The sequence below is a fragment of the Notolepis coatsorum genome (assembly GCF_963971535.1).
Source record: "Notolepis coatsorum genome assembly, chromosome: 18".
NCBI classification, from domain to species: domain Eukaryota; kingdom Metazoa; phylum Chordata; class Actinopteri; order Aulopiformes; family Paralepididae; genus Notolepis; species Notolepis coatsorum.
The window spans coordinates 45493359-45516947 of NC_140182.1; the positions used below are offsets into that span (position 1 = coordinate 45493359).

General features: G+C 45.5%; 1 protein-coding gene across 1 annotated transcript in view; it reads right to left on the reverse strand.

Annotated features, from left to right (window-relative positions):
* The window catches only part of galnt18a (UDP-N-acetyl-alpha-D-galactosamine:polypeptide N-acetylgalactosaminyltransferase 18a), a 255800-nt gene that overhangs the window by 86727 nt on the left and 145484 nt on the right, over positions 1 to 23589 (reverse strand). Inside the window, exons 7-8 of the mRNA XM_084335039.1 lie at positions 9506 to 9691; positions 6671 to 6808 (exon numbers count right to left, since the gene is read on the reverse strand). Of these exons, the coding sequence (XP_084191165.1) occupies positions 6671 to 6808; positions 9506 to 9691 (324 nt within the window). The remainder of the gene's footprint in view (positions 1 to 6670; positions 6809 to 9505; positions 9692 to 23589) is intronic.

Sequence of the window (23589 nt, forward strand, 5' to 3'; positions counted from 1 at the left end):
ATTCACAAGCTTTCTTCCCACTTGGGTGAAAGATTTGAGAACACGCACACAGGGAGCCAATGCAGTCAAACAGAATACAGAATACAGTGACCTCTGTGTGCTTTTATAGACAGTGTAATATTAATTTCAACAGTTTCTACGGTTTCCTTGCACAGTGCAGCTAACCTTTGGCATAAGGATGATTCCTTTCCTGCCCATCAGCACAGCATCATGAAGCTCAGCTGAGACTAACGTCAATATTGGAAAATGTGTGAAGACTATGAATGAAGACTGGCACTTAGAAACTAAAATTTACGGAGTCTCTGTCTGTCCGTCTGTCTGTCTGTCTGTATTGTCTGTCAGTCGATCTTCTTGAGAACCGTTCATCCGAGTGACTTCACACTTGGCGGGTATATTGCTGAGGACCCAAGGGAGTGCAGTGTAAAGCTGATTGGATGAGCGGTTTCCCGGGAAAGCTGCAAGCAGCAATACCGGGGGGCAGAGGAATCGGCCTGTTCCGCATGGGCAAGTGAATGGGCACTGCATAAGTTCTTTATAAAGCAGAGAGTTGGCTGAATCTGTGCCCAGAAAACTGTCCCTGAATAAAAAAAAATCCCTTTTTTTCATCCTATTCTATCAGTGACAGCCAGAGTGTTGGACTAATTCTGCTCTGCCTTCAACAGATTACTGTCACTTTTCAATTATGCAAAATCGTCCAGCAGCCTTTAGTGGTAGAGAGGAATAGCCATGCAGAAATTAAGTGGCGTAAAAAGGTTGGGCCTTTCAATACACAGCTGGAGAGATTTAGAGTGAGCTCTTTCATTAGAGCGGCTTACATCACATTCCGTGCATAACATTTACCTCAGCGCTAACTTTAATGGAAAAGTTAAAGGTGCTACTGCTGGGGAAAGTTGTAAAAGGTCTATTGAAATGTTAGCCCGTGAAGGTGTTCATGTGCATCTTGGTGGTGCCGAGGTGCTAATTACACAATTTAAAACAAACGTTTGAGTTAATTGGAAAATAATTCTGTCTTTGTGAGACAACACAGGGATTGGGAAGGTTACTTTCTGAATGTGATCAATGGGGGTAGGGAGTCAAACAACATACATACATAACAGACACAGCAGGATGCGAGTGGGGGGAATAGGAGAAGGCAGTGAGTGTCACTTTAAAAAATAGAAAGTCACTTTAAAGGAAAGAGGTACTGTATAGTATAGTATAGTTTAGTTTATAGATACACTAAGAGTTAAATTGTAAATTGTATATTGTATAGTAGTGTATATATGAACCAGTTTCTCAGGAACTTAGCATGTCTTTTTACCATGCATATCTTGTGTCTTACCTATTTAATTTTTTCTATGCCTAATTTTATTATTGTATTTTGCACAATCGATGCGGGCATGACCACCGGCATTTCACTGTATGCCCTGGTATGTATGTGACAAATAAACCTCTTGATTCTTGAGGTGGAGAGGAGGCAGGCTGAGATCTGGTTGTGTTTGTAGCGTCTTCTTCGTTGCTTTCTTACTGTGTGTAATATTGTATGAAGCCCTTCCGGCGAAATCCATATTTCACACAGATCCATCTTCAACATCGACCGGAGGCTGGTGCAGCTCAGCTCTAACATTATAGCTTTGCTACATTTTAGCAAAACCGATTGCCTGGTTATGAACGTAAACAAATACAATGTTTGAGATATTGAATTGAATTCAATAGCTAAATGTTTGCCACTTTCATATCAGTGTGTTAAATGATGAGTTAAAAAAAGAGCCAAGGTGTCAATGTAAGGGTTTGAAGCCACTACTAGGAGGATTTCAAGGAGTTCAATAAGTCATTGTACATACCTTGGCAGGATTACTGCAGGAACGCGCTGAGACCGATGAGAATGAAAGACAATTGATGAGACTGCGACGAGTCCATTAACCCTTTCACTAGTTTCAAGTTTCAAGTTTCAAGTTTCTTTAATAGCCCACACTACAGACCGCCTGTAGTATGGCAGTGAAAGGGCTATCCTTCTGTAGTGTGGTTGTGAAAGGGTTAACCCTTTGGTAGTGTGGCAGTGAAAGGGTTAATGTCTTCTGTCTTTTATTGATATTTTGTGACCGGAGTTCTGCTGAAGACATTGCGGCGCAAAAGAAGCCTTAAAACCTGCTTCATCGCGTTCACGGTTAACAAAAGGTTGTTCACCCTCTCCTCTCATCATCAAAAAAAAGCCCAGGGTTTGTTTACTGTAATTATACCTAGGTATCACAACCAATATCACAACCAATCTGACAATGACAAAAAATTATCGGAATATAAATATGTGACTCGACGTGACCAAACCCGACTTGTGGCGGCGAGATACAAGCATCAGAATACGCGAAAATGTCTTGCACTTCAGAAATATAAGAAAATTGAAATATTGCTTTTTTGACTGCTTTGAAATGTCATTGCTCTGTTCCCTTATTTGCTAAACTTAATACAACTTGTAAATGTAAATACAACTTGTTATTTGTCCGACAGTATTGTGTCTCAATGCTGGGGGGAAGACTACAAACGAGGGCTTAAGCTGGGTGTGGTCTGTCTGTGCGTGTTATTCATGCTAGGTACTTAGCAAGGTGTTGAAACACACACAAGGATAGCTCTCCTTTCTTAATAGCAGAGAGAATGAAATGTTAGCGTGTGTGTGTGCCTAAAAGCACAGCAGAGAATTATGGCATCATTAACCAAACTCAACCAAACCAAAAGTTTTGCTTCTACACGGTTGCAATTCCCCCTCCTCACAGTCCTCGCCAGTCGTCCATGGAGCGTTAAAATACGTACACGCTGGCATTGGCTATAGGCTTCTAAAACTATTTAATAGGCTAAACTTCGTTTTAACTTCTTTAATTCACATTTCTTTATTTCATTTAATTTTTCCCGACATAATGCTACCTGACTCAACAAAATCCGTGACTCGGTTGCGATACAGATGAATTATGTTCTCAGAATAGTATAAGTGGCTATCTTTTATGCGTATTTATTGGCATGCAACACTCAATGTTAGCGTGTGTGTGCCTAAAAGCACAGCAGAGAATTATGGCATCATTAACCGAACTCAGTCAAAGTTTTGCTTGTACACGGTTGCAATTCCCCCTCCTCGCAGTCCTCGCCAGTCGTCCATGGAGCGTTAAAATACGTACACGCAGGCATTGGCTATAGGCTTCTAAAACAATTTAATAGGCTAAACTTCGTTTCACATTTCTTTATTTCATAAAAATTTTCCCGACATAATGCTACCTGACTCAATAAAATCCGTGACTCGGTTGCAATACAGATGAATTATCTTCTCAGAATAGTATAAATGGATCTTTTATGCATATTTTACATCTTGATGCTTATTGGTCAGGCCGCCACGGCGGTGACGTCATTAAGTTGATGGCCATTGATGGATAATATAAACAGCGTTTTGACAGTGCTCTGCTGATAGTGGCTCAATACACACAATTGTAATTTCTTGCCACAACCCATGCTGTTCCTCATACTAGCTCTGGATAGTTAACCACAAACTAATGCAAAGTCAAGTCAAGATACTCCCCTTCAACCTCCTTCCTAAAAATATAGTCTGCTCTGGTACACTACTGACATTTTAAGACCACTTATTAAATTAAACAGACATAATCCTTTCACTACCACACTACAGAAGGTTAACCTTTCACTACCACACTACCGAAGGTTAACCTTTCACTACCACACTACAGAAGGTTAACCTTTCACTACCACACTACAGAAGGTTAACCTTTCACTACCACACACATTTTTAAATAATATCATGACTTTTCCTTTTTCCTCTATGGTGTTTGCAGTGTCACAAGACAGTGTCATTCTCATAACAAAAGAGCCTGCACTAGAACGCGGCCAGGTGTTAATTGCCCCAGAGAGAGGGGGGCGATGGATTACAATGCATTCTGGGTAATGTTGTAGTTTTTTAACACTGTAAGTGTAAACCAGTGGCGTAACTCTCTCTCAATGTGTGCCGGGGACAGATTTGGGGGCGTGGCGAGTGACGTCGATGGGGGGGGGGGTTAGGGCCCCCCCCCCCCCCCTCTGCGTCTCTACATTTCGTAGCCGCATTTCTGCAGACCCCTCTCTGATTGGTTGAACTCTATTTCTGCAGACCCCTCTCTGATTGGTTGAGCGAAGCCCCTCTCTGATTGGTTGAGCGTGCGCATGCGCATGAGCCGCGACAAGCTCCTCCAGAAACTCCGAAGGAAACTCCGTTAAGCTCCAGAGAGAGAGGCTGAAAACCCACAGTTCTTGCCCGACGGATGGGAGCGAATCCCGGATCCGAGGTTTCTGATGACTACCCCCAAAACACGGAGGTCGCGAACGCAATTTATATGCATGGAAGTATTGATTACGCCATAACGAATCATTAAAAAAATATACCGTTAACTGGAATATGTTGTGTGTGCCTTTCTGAATATGATTTGGGAGGGTTATAATAGAAGAAAGACAGTGTAAACAATATAACGTTATGTGAATAAACCGCGAAATAATAACTAATTCCTTGGTCAATAGAAGTCTCTGTGATACTTTCTGAATATGATTTGGGAGGGTTATAATAGAAGAAAGACAGTGTAAACAATATAACGTTACGTGAATAAACCGCGAAATAATAACTAATTCCTTGGTCAATAGAAGTCTCTGTGATACTTTCTGAATATGATTTGGGAGGGTTATAATAGAAGAAAGACAGTGTAAACAATATGTTTGACGTATTTTAACACACACCTAGGCTGACGACCCGAGCTATTATTATGCAAAGACAAGTACTTTAGCGAGTGGGTACTTGGCCCGTGCAGGGCAAGAATGCGACCCCCATCTACTGCTCTTTGCATAATAATAGGACAGGTAGTCAGACTCAGCTCTTTGGACGGTAAAACGTGGGGGGGACACTTTCCGATGTCCCCGGCGTCAGTTACGCCCCTGGTGTAAACTCTTCAAGGGCATTTTCTCTGAATACGTTTTGTGATATCACCATGATTCATAGGAAGTAGCTTGAAAAGTATCCCACCAAAATGTTCAAGTGATGGCTTATTTTGAAGGTATGAATCTGTACTTTCATAATATGTAAAAAAAAATGTTAAAGATTGAAGATGCCTCAACAATACCATAATGTCTATGGCTAGTCACATATTTTGTTGAAAATTCTCTTTTAAAGTAGTATATATATCACGGCAGTGGACAGAGAGCATCATGCCTAGTTGGAAGCATGCCGTGCGTCAGTTCAGCAGCACAACCCACGATGTCCCACAGTGTCGTCGTTGGAAATAGAGCTCTGAGCGCCCCCGGCTGGCAAAATTAGAGCTGTTCCTCTTCGAAGATACGACTGCCTGACCTGAATTTGTCGTTTGATGCCCTCGGCTGTGTGGGGGGAGGAACTTGTTAACACACTTATTGCTTTGGTGCAGGAGCCTTAATTAGAAGTGTGACAGCCGAGCAGGAATTCAGAAGTGTGTCAACACATTTTTAAATATCCTTGTTAGTATGCCCTCACAATAAAATCCTCTGAATCTTTGATACGGCCAGGAGAGTGCCTTGTTCTTCTCCCACTGTGATATCCCCCTGAATACTTTATGTTCTATAGAATCTATGTGGACCCACGGAATGGTAGTTGCTGCAATTGTGTCAAACAAATGTGGATGAGAGTAGCCTGTTGTGGATGAGAGTTGCCTGGTGTGGATGATGAGAGTAGCCTGGTGTGAATGAGAGTAGCCTGGTGTGGATGAGAGTAGCCTGGTGAGGATGAGAGTAGCACATTGTGGATGAGAGTAGCCTGGTGTGGATGATGAGAGTAGCCTGGTGTGGATGAGAGTAGCCTGGTGTGGATGAGAGTAGCCTGGTTTGGATGAGAGTAGCCTGGTGTGGATGAGAGTAGCCTGGTTTGGATGAGAGTAGCCTGGTGTGGATGAGAGTAGCCTGGTGTGGATGAGAGTAGCCTGGTGTGGATGATGAGAGTAGCCTGGTGTGGATGATGAGAGTAGCCTGGTGTGGATGATGAGAGTAGCCCAAATCCAGATAGATTTCTATATAACTTCTAGATAGAACTCTGACTTAGCTTGGTAAATGGACTGCATATATAATATAGCTATTTTTTTCCAAAGTGCTTTACAACTTATGCCTCACATTCACCACAGTTAGGGGTTAAGTGTCTTGCTCAAGGATTACCTCCTGAGCCATGTCTAAATTTATATTCAGAATTGTAACAAATTAAAGTGATAGTATAATTTGTTTACGAGCCTGGTTTGAGGTCTGACGGAGACCTGTGATTGCCAAAACATTGAGCCCACATTTCTTTGACCTTTTGGTACAAATAGTGATTTTACCATGAAAAGACTAGCGTCTCTCCTCTTGAAATGAGCCTGACTCTCTCTTCCGTTTCTGAGAGTGAAACATTTCTAAGAGCCCATGGAAGTCAGTCAAGAACACTGGTATGATAATGATAAATGCCTGTTGACCTAATGTTGACATTTCCCCATAAATGAGAAGTTGCTAGATGTGCTTGACAAACCCTTGTTCCAAGAAATTTATTTATTTATTTATGTATGCTTTGGAGGCCTGCAGCAAAATAAATGTGTGCAGAACGATAGAATGAAATAAAAGAAAATGAAATAAAAGAGATCTCATCACCCCGTACGCGATATGAATGAAATAAAAGATATCTCACCACCCCGTATGCGATGGTGTCGCTGTAGGACCTGAGCTCAGGGTAGATGTTGGTTAGGAACCAGCTGAAGGGACGACACTGGAGCCTGGAGCGCAGGGCTTTCCTCTCTGAGATGTCCCCAATGTCAATACCTGAGTTCTAGAGTGCACACACACACACACACACACACACACACACACACACACACACACACACACACACACACACACACACACACACACACACACACACACACACACACACACACACACACACACACACACACACACACACACACACACACAGAGCAGGAGATTTGAGAGGGTATGATGACGATGACGATGGCGTTGTCTTGTTACACATTTTAGTATTTAGTATTTACTTGGGAGCATGGACATCACAGCCTCCCCTCCAGCCACCCTTCCCTCTCTGGATTACAGAGTCTTGCTCAAGAGCATCTTAACCTAAGTTCTTTAACCCTTTCACTACCACACTATAGAAGGTTAACCCTTTAACTACCACACTACAGACGGTTAACCTTACTTAGAGTAGTAGTGAAAGGGTTAACCTTCTGTAGTGTGGTAGTGAAAGGGTTAACCTTCTGTAGTGTGGTAGTGAAAGGGTTAACAATTTGTAGTGGTAGTGAACTGGTTAACCTTCTGTAGTGTGGTAGTGAAAGGGTTAACCATTTGTGGTGTGGTAGTGAAAGGGTTAACCTTCTGTAGTGTGGTCGTGAAAGGGTTAACCCTTATATAGTGTGGTAGTGAAAGAGTTAACATTCTGTAGTGTGGTAGTGAAAGGGTTAACATTCTGTAGTGTGGTAGTGAAAGGGTTAACGTTCTGTAGTGTGGTAGTGAAAGGGTTACCGTTCTGTAGTGTGGTAGTGGGAGGGTTAACATTCTGTAGTGTGGTAGTGAAAGGGTTAACATTATGTAGTGTGGTAGTGGAAGGGTTAACATTCTGTAGTGTGGTAGTGAAAGGGTTAACGTTCTGTAGTGTGGTAGTGGAAGGGTTAACATTTTGTAGTGTGGTAGTGGAAGGGTTAACATTCTGTAGTGTGGTAGTGAAAGGGTTAACGTTCTGTAGTGTGGTAGTGAAAGGGTTAACGTTCTGTAGTGTGGTAGTGAAAGGGTTAACATTCTGTAGTGTGGTAGTGAAAGGGTTAACGTTCTGTAGTGTGGTAGTGAAAGGGTTAACGTTCTGTAGTGTGGTAGTGAAAGGGTTAACATTATGTAGTGTGGTAGTGAAAGGGTTAACATTCTGTAGTGTGGTAGTGGGAGGGTTAACATTCTGTAGTGTGGTAGTGTGAGGGTTAACATTCTGTAGTGTGGTAGTGGAAGGGTTAACATTATGTAGTGTGGTAGTGGAAGGGTTAACGTTCTGTAGTGTGGTAGTGAAAGGGTTAACGTTCTGTAGTGTGGTAGTGAAAGGGTTAACGTTCTGTAGTGTGGTAGTGAAAGGGTTAACATTCTGTAGTGTGGTAGTGAAAGGGTTAACATTCTGTAGTGTGGTAGTGAAAGGGTTAACGTTCTGTAGTGTGGTAGTGAAAGGGTTAACGTTATGTAGCGTGGTAGTGAAAGGGTTAACATTCTGTAGTGTGGTAGTGGGAGGGTTAACATTCTGTAGTGTGGTAGTGGGAGGGTTAACATTCTGTAGTGTGGTAGTGGAAGGGTTAACATTATGTAGTGTGGTAGTGGAAGGGTTAACATTCTGTAGTGTGGTAGTGAAAGGGTTAACGTTCTGTAGTGTGGTAGTGAAAGGGTTAACGTTCTGTAGTGTGGTAGTGAAAGGGTTAACATTCTGTAGTGTGGTAGTGAAAGGGTTAACGTTCTGTAGTGTGGTAGTGAAAGGGTTAACGTTCTGTAGTGTGGTAGTGAAAGGGTTAACGTTCTGTAGTGTGGTAGTGAAAGGGTTAACGTTCTGTAGTGTGGTAGTGAAAGGGTTAACGTTCTGTAGTGTGGTAGTGAACGTTCTGTAGTGTGGTAGTGAAAGGGTTAACCCCTAGGCATTTTCAATAAATGTTTCCTCGTCACTCGGTCGAGCTCCAGCTCTGTCACTCAATGACTTTTCCTAAAAGTACCAGTTTTTATCTGGCACGGTTTCTGAAATTTCAAAATGACTTCAGGAAAATGTAATTAGAACGTTATTCCACATTATTGGCCGTTGGAACACACGAAAGTCACAGCACTTTGCGAGCGTCTAGTGCAGGGGTGGCTCTTTGCCCGTCAATGTGTGGCTCTTCCATCCAAAAAAATTCTAATAATAATATTTTATATTCTTTATATTTTATTTTATATATATATATTTTTGTCACTCAAACCTACATTTCATTGTGGTAAACCTCATAGTTTTATATTCAGAGGTAATTATATAGTTTACACTGTTTATTTTTCTCATATTTCTCATATATTTTTTTTTATTATTTTTTTATTATTATTTTTTTTAACCTTTATTTTACCAGGTAGTCACTTGAGATCAAATATCTCTTTTTCGAGCAAGACCTGGTCAAAATGGCAGCAAAACAAAAACAAACATACAAAATACACAAAACACAGACAGAGACATGAAAGGCAAAGTGGGGCAAGGGGATACAGTACATTTGAGCTGCAGCAAACTAGATTGAATGAGATTGGGGGAGATCATATAAGCTGTCGGGTCATCTGACCCGTTCCTGGCGGGAATTAGTGGCATTTTCTCCATGGCTGTGCTAGTGTTAAGGAAAGAAGAGGGTGTTTTTCTCTGGCTCCGAAACAACACCCTGGCCATCACAGGACGCTTCCTCCCCCTCTGTGTGGGTGCTGGGTGGGCTCATGACCCCTACCTCCCCCTCTGTGTGGGTGGGGTCGGGACCCTTACCTGTTGTGGGATGTTCCAGGCCATGTAGACGTGGTTCTTGTACTGGTCCATCCACACCTCGGCCACACGCAGAGCGTTGCGCCGCACGTGGGCCGTGAGGTTCTCCGTGTAGGGCTTGTGAGCACGCTCAATGTGGGCGATCCTAGAGCAGGGCAGAACCTCCACACTGCCCCCACACTGCCACACCTGTAATTACACACACATACACACACAGCTGAATAAGTTATACCAATACATGTAATGGTTACAGGGCCAATGCACGGTACAGATGCAGCTACCTGCCCATCAGACTTAATTTGATTTGATTTGATATGGTTATTTGCGAAGGGCCAGTGCAAGTTAATGAACACAACTCCAATGCATTACAACAATGTATTAACCAAGGCTAGTTTCCATCTGTCCTGGAATCATAAAACATTTGATTATAACAGCAATGACAGCAGTACTAATACGTGTGTACAACAAGTCACAATAACACTTTATTATACAACGGCATGCAAATTTCTCGATTCTGATTGGCTGAAACAGTCCATTTACACCAGGGGTCTCAAACTCGCGGCCCGTGGGCCATTTGCGGCCCGCAGGATGATATTTTGCGGCCCCCTACTTGACATCAACGTTTAGTGTTAGTGCGGCCCGCGCGCAACCTTTTGCCGACCTGTTGCGCGAGTTGGGCGTTTTATTTATTTTATCACTTGTAGGCTACCATAGCGCAGGCTCATGGCAGCAACGTTAGTGGTTGAAACGTGATTCCGGAGTGATACCAAGTGGAAGGAAATATATCCTGTCATCAGTGCGTATAGCAGGTATCCTCGAAATTCTCCCCTGTCTCCTCTGCAAGCTCCTGTCCGGCTGCACTGCTCCAACTGTCTGTGTCTGTCTACTGCTTTGGTCCAATCATATTCAGCGTCCCGTCACCATTCCCCCCCCCCACCCACAGTCTGCGAATCAGAGGCAGAGTAGGGCGGGTCTTCACGGAATGCATGTTGTCTCTTTCAACGGGTCGGAGTCAGAGTGAGAGTTGACAACGCATCTACAGTAGTCTAATCTGCAGGTACTGTAGCTAGTAGCATCGTTTTGCCAGCAGGCAGCTAGTAGAAAAATATGGCATGTTCAAAGATGGCCAGTAAAATAAAAGTCAACAGTGAAAATCGCTGCAATTCAAAGGTGAATGGACTGAAAAATATGCGTTCATCCTCCCTCCAACCAGCACAATGTGCCAAGAAACGGTAGCTCTTGTGAAGAGTGGCAATTTGAAACACAATTTGAAACGCCAATACGAAACAAAACACAGTTATTTTGATGCAACCTTTCAGCACTAAGAACTATTGTTAAAGTTATGTCACAACGATAAAAAGCAACCAAGTCCTCACTCAGTGGCATGGGTGTTGACTAAACACAAGAAGCCATTCTCTGATGCATACATAATAAAATAATGTATGACTGAAGTGATGGAGACCATGTTTGAAGGCAAACAAAAGAAAATCCTCCTCAGATAGCACAGCAACCAGAATAACTGAAATACTGGCTGATGATTTCATTAAACAGCTTTGTGATAGAATAAAAAAATGCACAGTGCATTTCCATAGCTGTGGATGAGTCCACTGACACCACTGAGAATGCTCAGTTGCTGGTGTTTGTGAGGTTTTATGATAAGGCAAAGGGGTAGTTTGTTGATGTATTAATACATTTTTGGAATACTTGAAACCCTTTTTTGTGGAATATTTGATGCGGCCCAGCCTCACCCAGACTCTACCTCCAGCGGCCCCCAGGTAAATTGAGTTTGAGACCCCTGATTTACACGTATGTATAGGGACCATTCCACGCTCCTGGTCCCAGGACCCGCCCATAACCGAATCACATCACTCCGCCGGATCACTCCGTCGGAGAAAACAAGATGGCGGACAATAATCTTTAACAAATGGATATGTTGATAGCGTCATAACGACTAAATATGAAGCGATTCTGTCACGGCGAATGTCTTAGTCTCTTACACAATGTTGGATTGTGTAATCTATGGGTCATGAATCATTGTGGAACAAAAGAAAAATCGCGGATTGATTGATTGATTAATTTGCAATTTTTTTCTTCTTCTTCCCCTCTCTCTCACACTGTCTGGCTTCCAGACACACTCACTCGGTCGCATACACACCCACACACACACACACACACACACACAAACAAGATGGCGGACAATAATCTTTAACAAATGGATATGTTGATAGCGTCATAACGACTAAATATGAAGCGATGGCTTCCAGACACACTCACTCGGTCGCATACACACCCACACACCCACACACACACACACACACACCCACACCCACACACACACACACACACACACACACACACACACACACACACACACACACACACACACACACACACACAGTCAGACTGTAGAAGCAGATGAGTGCTGCGCTGTTTTAAGTGAGCATGGTCTATTGAATTGATTGATTGGTTGATTGCTAATTTTATTACTTAGGCTAACTTAGGTACTTAGGGCAAAGAAAACTTTTTTTCCCTATAGGGCAAAGCAAACTTTTTAATTTGTTTGACCTACTTTCTATAGAAGCATCTAAGAATGAAGTTCTATAGAAAGTAGGTCTGCATACCCTTAACAATTGTGTGTATTGAGCCGTACTGTATTGTACCCATTCTGCATCTGGTAATAAAATGTTCAATCAATCATTCCAATAACACACAGTTGGATGTGTTAGTTTGTTGGATCCGTTGGATGCACTTCCGAGCTGCTTCCACATGAGGCAACTTCTCTCAATCATTCCAATAACACACAGTTGGATGTGTTAGTTGGTTGGATGCACTTCCGAGCTGCTTCCACATGAGGCAACTTCTCTCAATCATTCCAATAACACACAGTTGGATGTGTTAGTTGGTTGGATGCACTTCCGAGCTGCTTCCACATGGAGGCAAATTGTCTTTTTTGTTGTTGTGGGAACTACTTTTTCTGGCGGATGGTTTTTTCAATAAATCTTCGATTAATGTGTGTTTATTGTATAGCAATAAGGTTGGATGAATGTGGCAGTTGTATAAAAGCATTACACCACTTGCAGTCGTGATTTGTGAACAATAAACCATGCCTAGGGGGGTCTAACGACCCTCGGCTGCGCCTTGGGCCTAACGACCACCCCTAGGCATGGTTTATTGTTCACAAACCACTCCTGCGCGTGATGTAATGCTTAAATACATAATATAAAATACATAATATTACAGTAATTCATTCACTGCTATTTTTAAAACATACTGCTCAAATATTTCTGCGTGCAGGTTTGGTTTGTCACCAGCCATATCTTTAGTTGTGTTTAGGTGCTGAGTGTAGGGCATTCTCTGATTTCATGTGGCAGGTGTTCCTTTATTGATTGGACACAGTCAGACCAAAGGTTGTGTGCCTGTAGGGATCACAGCCTGTAGGGATCACAGCCTATAGGGATCACAGGGATCACAGCCTATAGGGATCACAGCCTATAGGAGATCACAGCCTATAGGGATCGCAGCCTGTAGAGATCACAGCCTATAGGGATCGCAGCCTGTAGGGATCACAGCCTGTAGGGATCACAGCCTATAGGGATCACAGCCTGTAGGGATCACAGCCTATAGGGATCACAGCCTGTAGGGATCACAGCCTGTAGGGATCACAGCCTATAGGGATCGCAGCCTGTAGGGATCACAGCCTGTAGGGATCACAGCCTATAGGGATCACAGCCTGTAGGGATCACAGCCTATAGGGATCACAGCCTGTAGGGATCACAGCCTATAGGGATCACAGTCTGTAGGGATCACAGCCTGTAGGCTGTCCTGTTGGCTAACCGTCTAACATGGTCATCTAATGGGGGCGGTGCAAGGCCGTACACAACCTTAAATATCATACAGGCATTGATATGATACAGAGACTGGCAGTATGTATTAAATGGACGTTTAAATCATGTCTGTGGTTCATTCATATAATTAGAATAGATAGAAAGGGCAGTGTGCTGGTGTCACAGTCATTTCCTGTGAATTTACTGGTGACACAGTCATGTCCTTTAAGACAGTGGTTTTCAAAGTGGGGCCCCGGAGACCCTCAGAGTCCTTTTCCAGGGGGTCCCTATAAAAATCTAAATGGGGAATAGTTTAATTTCACTAATATTCTATTAACTAGACGATATGTGAGTGTCTATGTTTCATTCTCTCCTCTATTATCTCCCCACCTACAGTATAGTATTTTGTGGGCTAAATTACACCTGGTAGAGGTCCCTGGAACAATATCTTGGAGATTCGGGGGACCGTTCACTATGTAGCGTTGATAATAGAAATAGGTATAATTTAATGTGTGGTGAGAACACACCCTGCTGCTGGAGCGTTCAGCCAAATGTCACTGTCTTTGCCATGGTTACGCATCTGCATCACTCTGAGTTCCACTCATCAAACCAATGCTAATCTCCACGACAACATTATGAGTCATCCTCTGGCGGTCGCCTTAAACCGGCCAACTGGCCACTCATGAACTTGGATTTGGACGGAAAATTTCCTTGTTTCTACTCTAATTCTAATTCTGTGGTGTGGTTCTTTCCATGCTATAATCCCTCTCCCCTGCCTCCTTCTCCCATTCCGAAGGAGATGAGCTACTGGACAGCAGCGACAACAACAGCCCGGGCTGGACCGACGCCCAGACAGGAGCCCACATCACAGCCTTGAGATCCTCCCCCAGAAATAGCCCTACATACTTTAAGAAAAGGATTTACAGCACAGGGGAGCGGCCGCATAAGGAGCTATTCTTTAGGACAACAAGAGAGAAAGACGGGGACAGACAGACACCGAGGTACGATAGATAAGGAGGCACGGTGGGAGAGAAGAAAATAGAGAAGAAAGAGAGAGAAGAAAGATAGCGAGGCGGAGACAGGCGGGGAGGTACAGTGTGAGAGAAGAAAGAGAGGAGGGGGGAGAGATGGGGAGATAGAGTAAGCGACTGTGTCTGAGAGAGGAGAGAATAAGAAACAGAGAGTGAGGGAGATACAGAAAGAGGATGACAGGTGGGAGAAAGATCAAGAGAGAGATAGAGACAGAGAGAGAGCGAGAGAGAGAGAGAGAGAGAGAGAGAGAGAGAGAGAGAGAGAGAGAGAGAGAGACCATGTTTTTATCCTATCGTCAGAAGAAATGTCACAAAAAATATTTGTGTAAGTACATTTCCATCAGTTTGGTTGAGGCGACCTCAAGCTGATTTTATTATACGGTACATTAATGAGAAGTAATTAGACCAAAATTATATGTGGCTTGTAATTACAGCATAATTTAGGTGTATGGTGTCTAATTAGGGTATAACTATGTTTGTTTACTGTTTAAAAAAGGACATATATTCCCCGCTCCAGTTTTTGTCTAATTTGATACAAAGTATGGCTTATTACGTCTTATTAGTGTACCGTCAAATAAAGTGCAACCAAAACCTTTTTGCAATAATGAGGATGTTTTACTGAAATTTGACATTTCCATCCAGCTTTTCCAAGTCGACACAATCGCATAAAAATACTCTGGAAATGATACCTTTTCTATCTCTGCTTCAGTTCTTCTCCCTGCACCCTCCTTCCTGTGCTTCAGTCCTTCGCCCTGCACCCTCCTTCCTGTGCTTCAGTCCTTCGCCCTGCAGCCTCCTTCCTGTGCTTCAGTCCTTCTCCCTGCACCCTCCTTCACGTGCTTCAGTCCTTCTCCCTGCACCCTCCTTCCTGTGCTTCAGTTCTTCTCCCTGCACCCTCCTTCCTGTGCTTCAGTCCATCTCCCTGCACCCTCCTTCCTGTGCTTCAGTCCTTCTCCCTGCACCCTCCTTCCTGTGCTTCAGTCCTTCTCCCTGCACCCTCCTTCACGTGCTTCAGTCCTTCTCCCTGCACCCTCCTTCCTGTGCTTCAGTCCTTCTCCCTGCACCCTCCTTCCTGTGCTTCAGTCCTTCTCCCTGCACCCTCCTTCACGTGCTTCAGTCCTTCTCCCTGCACCCTCCTTCCTGTGCTTCAGTCCTTCTCCCTGCACCCTCCTTCCTGTGCTTCAGTCCTTCTCCCTGCACCCTCCTTCCTGTGCTTCAGTCCTTCGCCCTGCACCCTCCTTCCTGTGCTTCAGTCCTTCTCCCTGCACCCTCCTTCCTGTGCTTCAGTCCTTCGCCCTGCACCCTCCTTCCTGTGCTTCAGTCCTTCGCCCTGCACCCTCCTTCCTGTGCTTCAGTCCTTCGCCCTGCACCCTCCTTCCTGTGCTTCAGTCCTTCGCCCTGCACCCTCCTTCCTGTGCTTCAGTCCTTCGCCCTGCACCCTCCTCCCAAAGGCTTTTATTTCTCCTCCATTCCTTTCTTTTCTTGTCTCAAAATAAAATCACTCTCCCTTGGGAAAATAGAAGGGGCGTGTGCCAGCTATTACCTACCAAACATAGTGGAACAAGCAATTTCACAGCTATCATTATGAGGTAATTGCAGTGTGTGTGTGTGTGTGTGTGTGTGTGTGTGTGTGTGTGTGTGTGTGTGTGTGTGTGTGTGTGTGTATGTGTGTGCATGTTTGTACAAGTTGTGTCTCTTCTTTTGTGTGCATCCATGTATGTGTATCTGCCTCTCTCTCTCTCTCTCTCTCTCTCTCTCTCTCTCTGTGTGTGTGTGTGTGTGTGTGTGTGTGTCGATGTCCGTGTCTATGCATGAACACATAGGCTACATCGTGACACTTCTTTTGTATGTGCGTGTCCTTGTATCTGTGTATCTGACTGTGTGTGTGTGTGTGTGTGTGTGTGTGTGTGTATGTGTATGTGTATGTGTATGTGTATGTGTATGTGTATGTGTATGTGTATGTGTATGTGTATGTGTATGTGTATGTGTACGTGTGTGTGTGTGTGTGTGTGTGTGTGTGTGTGTGTGTGTGTGTGTGTGTGTGTGTTAGAGAGGTCATTAACATCATTAATTATCTCTTCCTCTTCCCTGGTTTCACGCTAAACAAATCTTCGCCATAAACCTTGTTTTGGAATGTTTTAATTGGGGAAATTGTAAATGAAGTTGTGAATTATAAAGTAATATACAAAATATATTGTGATATCAAAATAACACAAAACAATGAGCATTAAATATGAAGCGCATTAAACTGTGATTAAGCTCCATAAGAAGTGATATTTATTTAAACAAGAGCATGTGGGCGAGGGAGACGAGTCCCACGTTTATCAGGAAATTGAAAAATCACATTACTAATATAAAAAGGAACCGTCGTGTTAATATAGAGACGTGAATAGAGCAAATTCGGTTGCTGGTTTGAAGCCATCCTTGTGATGAATTAGTTAGAGTAAGGACTACACCCCGGAGACAGATGTGTTCCAATTGATTCCTTGAAAATTAACATGGTTGATTTACATAAGCATCGATCTGTGACGGCTCTACAGCATCAGCAACATAAAAATATATATATATATATATAATGTGATATATTGACTCCATGTGCCTATGTGTACTGTTTAATGGTTATGCACATTGACTGGGGTTGGACACTCTTGATGCATCTAAGAATCACAACTAAATATTCTACTTGCGCACAAGGCACTACTGCTGCTACTGGGGAGACAGGATGGCCTAGACTCCTAGAGGTAAAGAGGCTGAAAGGTTGCTGGTTCGATCCCCGCCACTGACAGGAGGGTATATTGGGTATACAGCTGTGAGATGGTGACTGAAGGGTGGCTGGTATTACGTCTATGGTGCCCACCATCTCTGCCTAAGTGCCCTTGAGCAAGGCACTGAACCCCAAAAATGCTCCAGGGAGGCTGCACTGCGGGCGACCCTGCACTCTGACCTCTCTGATGAAATGCATGTGTGTGGTGGACTGTGTATACACAGTATAGGAGGGATATGCAAAAAGACAAATTTGTATTGCCTTGTGTACAATAAAATAGTCTTCTTCTACTGTGTGTGTGTGTGTGTGTGTGCGCGTGTGTGTGTGTGCGCGCGTGTGTGTGGGTGTGTGTCACGTTCCTAGGCCCGGTCCTGGCTGGACTGGGCAGGATGGTAACATTGGGCAGTGCCCTCCACCTAACATTGGGCAGTGCCCTCCACCCAACAGTGGCTCTCTACCTAACATTGGCTCTCTGCCTAACATTGGTCTCCTACCCTCTGGTGGCCATCCGCAGACGGTGCGGTCCAGTACACTGGACATCCTGACTACTGTTTTAACCTTAATTAATAGTGTGATCAATGTGGTGTCCTGGTGTGTGCTGTCATTGACTTTCCCTTCCCTGGTGTGATGTGGTGCACTGTTTTGGGTTTTTATGAGTTGTTTAGTTGTGTTTAGTTGTCATTGCTTTTTGTCTAGGGTGTGTTGTGATTCTGTGTTGGCCAGGTGTTCTTGATTGTTAATTAGTTGGGGTATTTAGGTGTCTGTCTGTCCTCCCTTCCTTGTGGCGACATTCCTCCTGTCTCCCTCCCCGTTTTCCTGTCCACGCCGTATTGTGCTGTCATCCTCTAGTAAGTGTTAGTGTTTATTGTTTTGTTTTGAGAAGTATGTTAAGTAGTTTCTGTATGTTCTTTGTATTGCCCTTGGTTCTACAGTAAACTCCCTTCTCCAAGCTTCAATCCTCGTCTCTGCCTCCTCCATTCCGTTCCCTTTCTGCAAACTGTGTTCTAACCTACCCCAACAGAATGTCGCCACCAGTAACGAATGCAGCAGGAAGGGCAAGCGATACCATTCGGGTCGTTCTGAGCCTGATGGCCGGTGACATGAAGTGTTACTCACCGGCCAAGTGGGTGTTCCTGCTCCAGAAAATCGACCAGGTCGCCACGGAGAATCCGACACTGGAGCCAGCGATGTGGGAGATGGCTGAACGTATTACTGTCCTCATGGAGGAGTATAAGCCGGAGGCTAGGGTAGCTAGCCTGCCGACTAGTCTCAGACTCACAACCAGCCTAGAGCCCCCCACAGCCATTGAGGCTGTTCAGATGTCCATCGCTGATCAGACGTCCACAGCTAACACAGCTCCGCCCGTTAGCTTTGTGCCTATAGCTAACCGGCTGTCCCCAGTTAGCACAGCTCCACCCGTTAGCTCCGTCCCTATAGCTAACCAGCTGTCCCCAGCTAACACAGCTCCGCCCGTTAGCTCCGTCCCTATAGCTAACCAGCTGTCCCCAGCTAACACAGCTCCGCCCGTTAGCTCCGTCCCTATAGCTAACCGGCCGCCCTCAGTTAGCACAGCTCCGCCTGTTAGCTCTGCCACTATAGATGGCCAGACGTCTCCAGTTGGCACAGCTCCACCCGTTAGCTCCGCTCAGACAGCTAACCAGACGTCCCCAGCTAACACAGCTCCGTCCGTTAGCTCCGTCCCTATAGCTAACCGGCCGTCCCCAGCTAACACAGCTCCGTCCATTAGCTCCGTCCCTATAGCTAACCGGCCGTCCTCAGTTAGCACAGCCCCGCCTGTTAGCTCCGCCACTATAGATGGCCAGACATCTCCAGTTGGCACAGCTCCGCCCGTTAGCTCCGCTCATACAGCTAACCAGATGTCCACAGCTAACACAGCTCCGTCCGTTAGTTCCGTCCCTATAGCTAACCGGGCAAACCCAGTTAGCACAGCTCCGCCTGTTAGCCCCGCTACAATAGCTAACCAGACGTCCACTGCTAAACTAAGCTCCAGGTTCAGGGTGAGCCTAGTACCTGACACGGACCAGATGTCCCCAGCTAGCACAGTCTCCACTGCTAAACTAGGCTCCAGGTTCAGGGTGAGCCTAGTACCTGAGACGGACCAGATGTCCCAAGATAGCATTGTCCCTGCAGCTAGTCAGGTCTCTTCAGCTAGCAGGCCTAGGAGGGCTATCTTGACAGGAGCTGCTAGGCTCTCCCCGACTGTTAGCTTAGCCTCGGCAGCTAGCCAGGCCTCCCCAGCTAGCACAGTTCCCACAGTGAGTCCAGGGCCCACAGTTAGCCTAGCCCCTGAGGCTAGTATGGCTAACAAGGCATCCACAGCTGGTCCAGCTTCCATGCCCAGTCCAGCCCCTCCTCTGGGTCCTGACTCCTCATCCCCGGATCCTACACCACGCCTCGCCGCCGAGACCGGTCCGGTCTCCACGCCCTGCTCGGCCTCTACACCTGGTCCGGCTGCTGTGCCGGCTCCCGGCTCCTCGACGGATCCTGGCTCCCCGTCTGGTCCAGCTCTGCGCCGTGATCGGCGTCCTGGTCCTTGCCGTGGTCTTCGCCGTGGTCTTCGCCGTGGCCTGCGTGGGATCCTGCTCCGGGGGTCGTCGCCGCCGCACCTCCGTTCCGGCTCTCCCGAACCGGTCCCTAGTCCGGCGGCTGGAGGGCCTCTCGTCCGGGATCCGGCTCCGGGGTCCAGCTCCCCTTCCCGGGCTTCTACACCTGTTCCCAGGTCCCCCTCGTCGGGCCTCGGTTCTCAGGTCCAGTCCCCCTCCCCGGGTCTCGGTGCCCATCCCCACCCCCCTCGTCGGGCCTCTGTTCCCAGGTCCTGCCCCCCTCCCCGGGTCTCGGCGCCCGTTCCCATCCCCCCTCGTCGGGCCTCTGATCCCAGCTCCGGCTTCCCTCTCCAGCTCCCTGCTTCTTTCCCCGCCTCCCCTCTCCGGGCCTCTGTTCCCGTCCCCACCCCCCCTCTCCGGGCATCTGCGCCCGTTTTCAACCCCCCTGGCTGCTATGCCCCTCCTGGGGTTTTCGCTCGGCCTCCCGGTCCCTGGTCTTCGGGTCATCTCCCTGGGTCCTCTCCGGGGTTCCGGCTTCCTCCCTCACCTGCTTATGGACGTTGTTTTCGGGGGTCTGGAAGCCCCCCGTTGAGGGGGGGGTACTGTCACGTTCCTAGGCCCGGTCCTGGCTGGACTGGGCAGGATGGTAACATTGGGCAGTGCCCTCCACCTAACATTGGGCAGTGCCATCCACCCAACAGTGGCTCTCTACCCAACATTGGCTCTCTGCCTAACATTGGTCTCCTACCCTCTGGTGGCCATCCGCAGACGGTGCGGTCCAGTACACTGGACATCCTGACTACTGTTTTAACCTTAATTAATAGTGTGATCAATGTGGTGTTCTGGTGTGTGCTGTCATTGACTTTCCCTTCCCTGGTGTGATGTGGTGCACTGTTTTGGGTTGTTATGAGTTGTTTAGTTGTGTTTAGTTGTCATTGCTTTTTGTCTAGGGTGTGTTGTGATTCTGTGTTGGCCAGGTGTTCTTGATTGTTAATTAGTTGGGGTATTTAGGTGTCTGTCTGTCCTCCCTTCCTTGTGGCGACATTCCTCCTGTCTCCCTCCCCGTTTCCTGTCCACGCCGTATTGTGCTGTCATCCTCTAGTAAGTGTTAGTGTTTGTTTTGAGAAGTATGTTAAGTAGTTTCTGTATGTTCTTTGTATTGCCCTTGGTTCTACAGTAAACTCCCTTCTCCAAGCTTCAATCCTCATCTCTGCCTCCTCCATTCCGTTCCCTTTCTGCAAACTGTGTTCTAACCTACCCCATTGTAACAGGTGTGTCTGTGTGTGAGAGTCAGTATCAAATGTTCTGTTTTTTGTTAAATGTTTTACTTTATTTCAACTTTTATATAAGCAGGTGAAATCCAGACATTTTGAGGCCAGGGATGTATTTTTCAAGGAGGAGTTGGACTGAGACACCAATCTCAACATTTAGTTCCACACTGAGGCAAAGAAGAACAAACAAGACTTCAGGAGACATAACCCCAACAGCACAGTATGGAGAGGGAGAGAGAGGGAGAGAGGGAGAGAGAGAGGAGCAGAGAGAGAGAGTGAGAGGGAGAGGGAGGGAGAGAGGGAGAGAGAGAGCGAGAGAGAGAGAGGGGGAGAGAGAGAGAGATTCTGCACAAATTCTCCCAGATATGGGCACTGACAGTAAATCTAACCAAAACTAAAGTTATGAATGATATTCCAAAAAAGACCCAGCCTACAACAACACAAACACAAATTCCTCCTAGACACAATTGCCCTAGAACACACAAAAAACAACACCTATCTCGGCCTAAACATCAATGCTACAGGGAACTTCAACCAAGCTGTGAACGACCTGAGAGACAAAGCAATAAGGGCTTTTTATGCTATCAAAAGGAACATCAAGCTAGACATTCCAATTCCATCATATAACCCATTTCCCTGTATGGTTGCGAGGTCTGGGGCCCACTTCCAAACCAAGATTTCACAAAATGGGACAAACACCAAATTGAGACTCTGCATGCAGAATTTTGCAAATCCATTCTCCGCACCCAACGGAAAACACTAAATAATGCATGCAGAGCAGAACTAGGAAGATACCCACTAATTATCAAAATACAAAAAAGAGCATTTAAATTCTATAATCACCTAAAAGAAAGTGACCCAGACACACTCCATAACAAAGCCAGATACCCTTGAGAGATGCCCACTCAGCCAGATGGTTCTGGGACTCTGCTCACAAACACAAGCAGAGCCACCAGACAGAAACCACACTGGACTAAACCAAATTATAAGAAAACAAAAAGAAAACTATCTGACACATTGGAAAGAATCAACCCAAAATGCTATTTGGCCCTAAACAGAGAGTACACAGTGGCAGAATACCTGAGCACTGTGACTGACCCAAAACTAAGAAAATCCTTGACTAGGTACAGACTCAGCGAGCACAGCCTGTCTCCCAAGAGAAGACAGACTATGCACCCACTGCACACAAGAAGAGGTGGAAACCGAGCTACACTTCTTATCAACCTGCCCACTATACCAAGACATCAGAGACATATACTTCCCACAAATTGCAAATGCCCAAAGAGACTTTGAAAACATGGAAAATAACTCAAAACTCCCATACCTACTGAGTGAAATACAACAATGTGCAAACACAGCAGCACGATTTGTGAGCTGCTGTGACAAGAAAAGGACATCCAACGGAATACAACCACCATAAAGTCTGTCAATCATACAAAAAATGTCTTCTGTAATGTACTGATTTCTTCTGATTTCTCTGTTTGATTGTTTTTGTTTTGTTTGGCTTTGGCAATGTAAACATATGTTTCCCATGTCAATAAAGCCCATTTGAATTTAATTTAATTGAAATTGAGAGAGATGAAGTCAGAGATCATGGGGAGGGAGAGAGAGAGATGAAGTCAGAGAGCACAGAGAGAGAGAGAGAGTGGAAGTCAGAGAGCATGGAGAGGGAGAGAGAGAGAGAGGAAGTCAGAGAGCATGGCGAGGAAGAGAGAGAGGAAGTCAGAGAGCATGGAGAGAGAGAGAGAGATGGAGAGAGAAGAAGTCAGAGAGCATGGAGAGGGAGATAGAGAGAGGAAGTCAGAGAGCATGGAGAGAGAGAGAGAGAGGAAGTCAGAGAGCACGGAGAGGGAGAGAGATGGAAGAATTCAGAGAGCATGGAGAGGGAGAGAGATGGAAGAAGTCAGAGAGCATGGAGAGAGAAGAAGTCAGAGAGCATGGAGAGAGAGCGAGGAAGTCAGAGAGCATGGAGAGAGAGAGGAAGTCCGAGAGCATGGAGAGGGAGGAAGTCAGAGAGCATGGAGAGAGAGAGGAAGTCAGAGAGCATGGAGGGAGAGAGATGGAAGAAGTCAGAGAGCATGGAGAGAGAGAGGAAGTCAGAGAGCATGGAGAGAGAGAGGAAGTCAGAGAGCATGGAGAGAGAGAGGAAGTCAGAGAGCATGGAGAGGGAGAGAGAGGGATGAAGTTAGAGAGCACAGAGAGGGAGAGAACTTAAGTCAGAGAGCACGGAGAGGGAGATAAATAAGGTCAGAGAGCATGGAGAGCAGCTGCCAACCTACACTTTTGCAACAAATAAAAAGACGCTGTTTTGCAAGACCGCAATGTTGTGAATTATAATATTATAATAACTAAAACTACAGATTTCACTCTGCAATGTTTTTGGTAGGGACATGTCCCTAGCGCCCCAATATAAAACTATGCCTATGGGCACAAAGTACTTCATATTACCTTGCTACAGCTTTTGATATGATTCTGGAAAGTGAGTTAATTGTGGCCCTGTCTCTATTATCGCAAGCCCAGAGGGGCGTTTGATTTGCAGATCAGCGTCTGAGTAAATATCCATCATGTGCCTGTGTGGTCTGGACTGAGAGCCAGACAGCTGGAGGCAACATCTGGTCTGTGGGTCATTATAA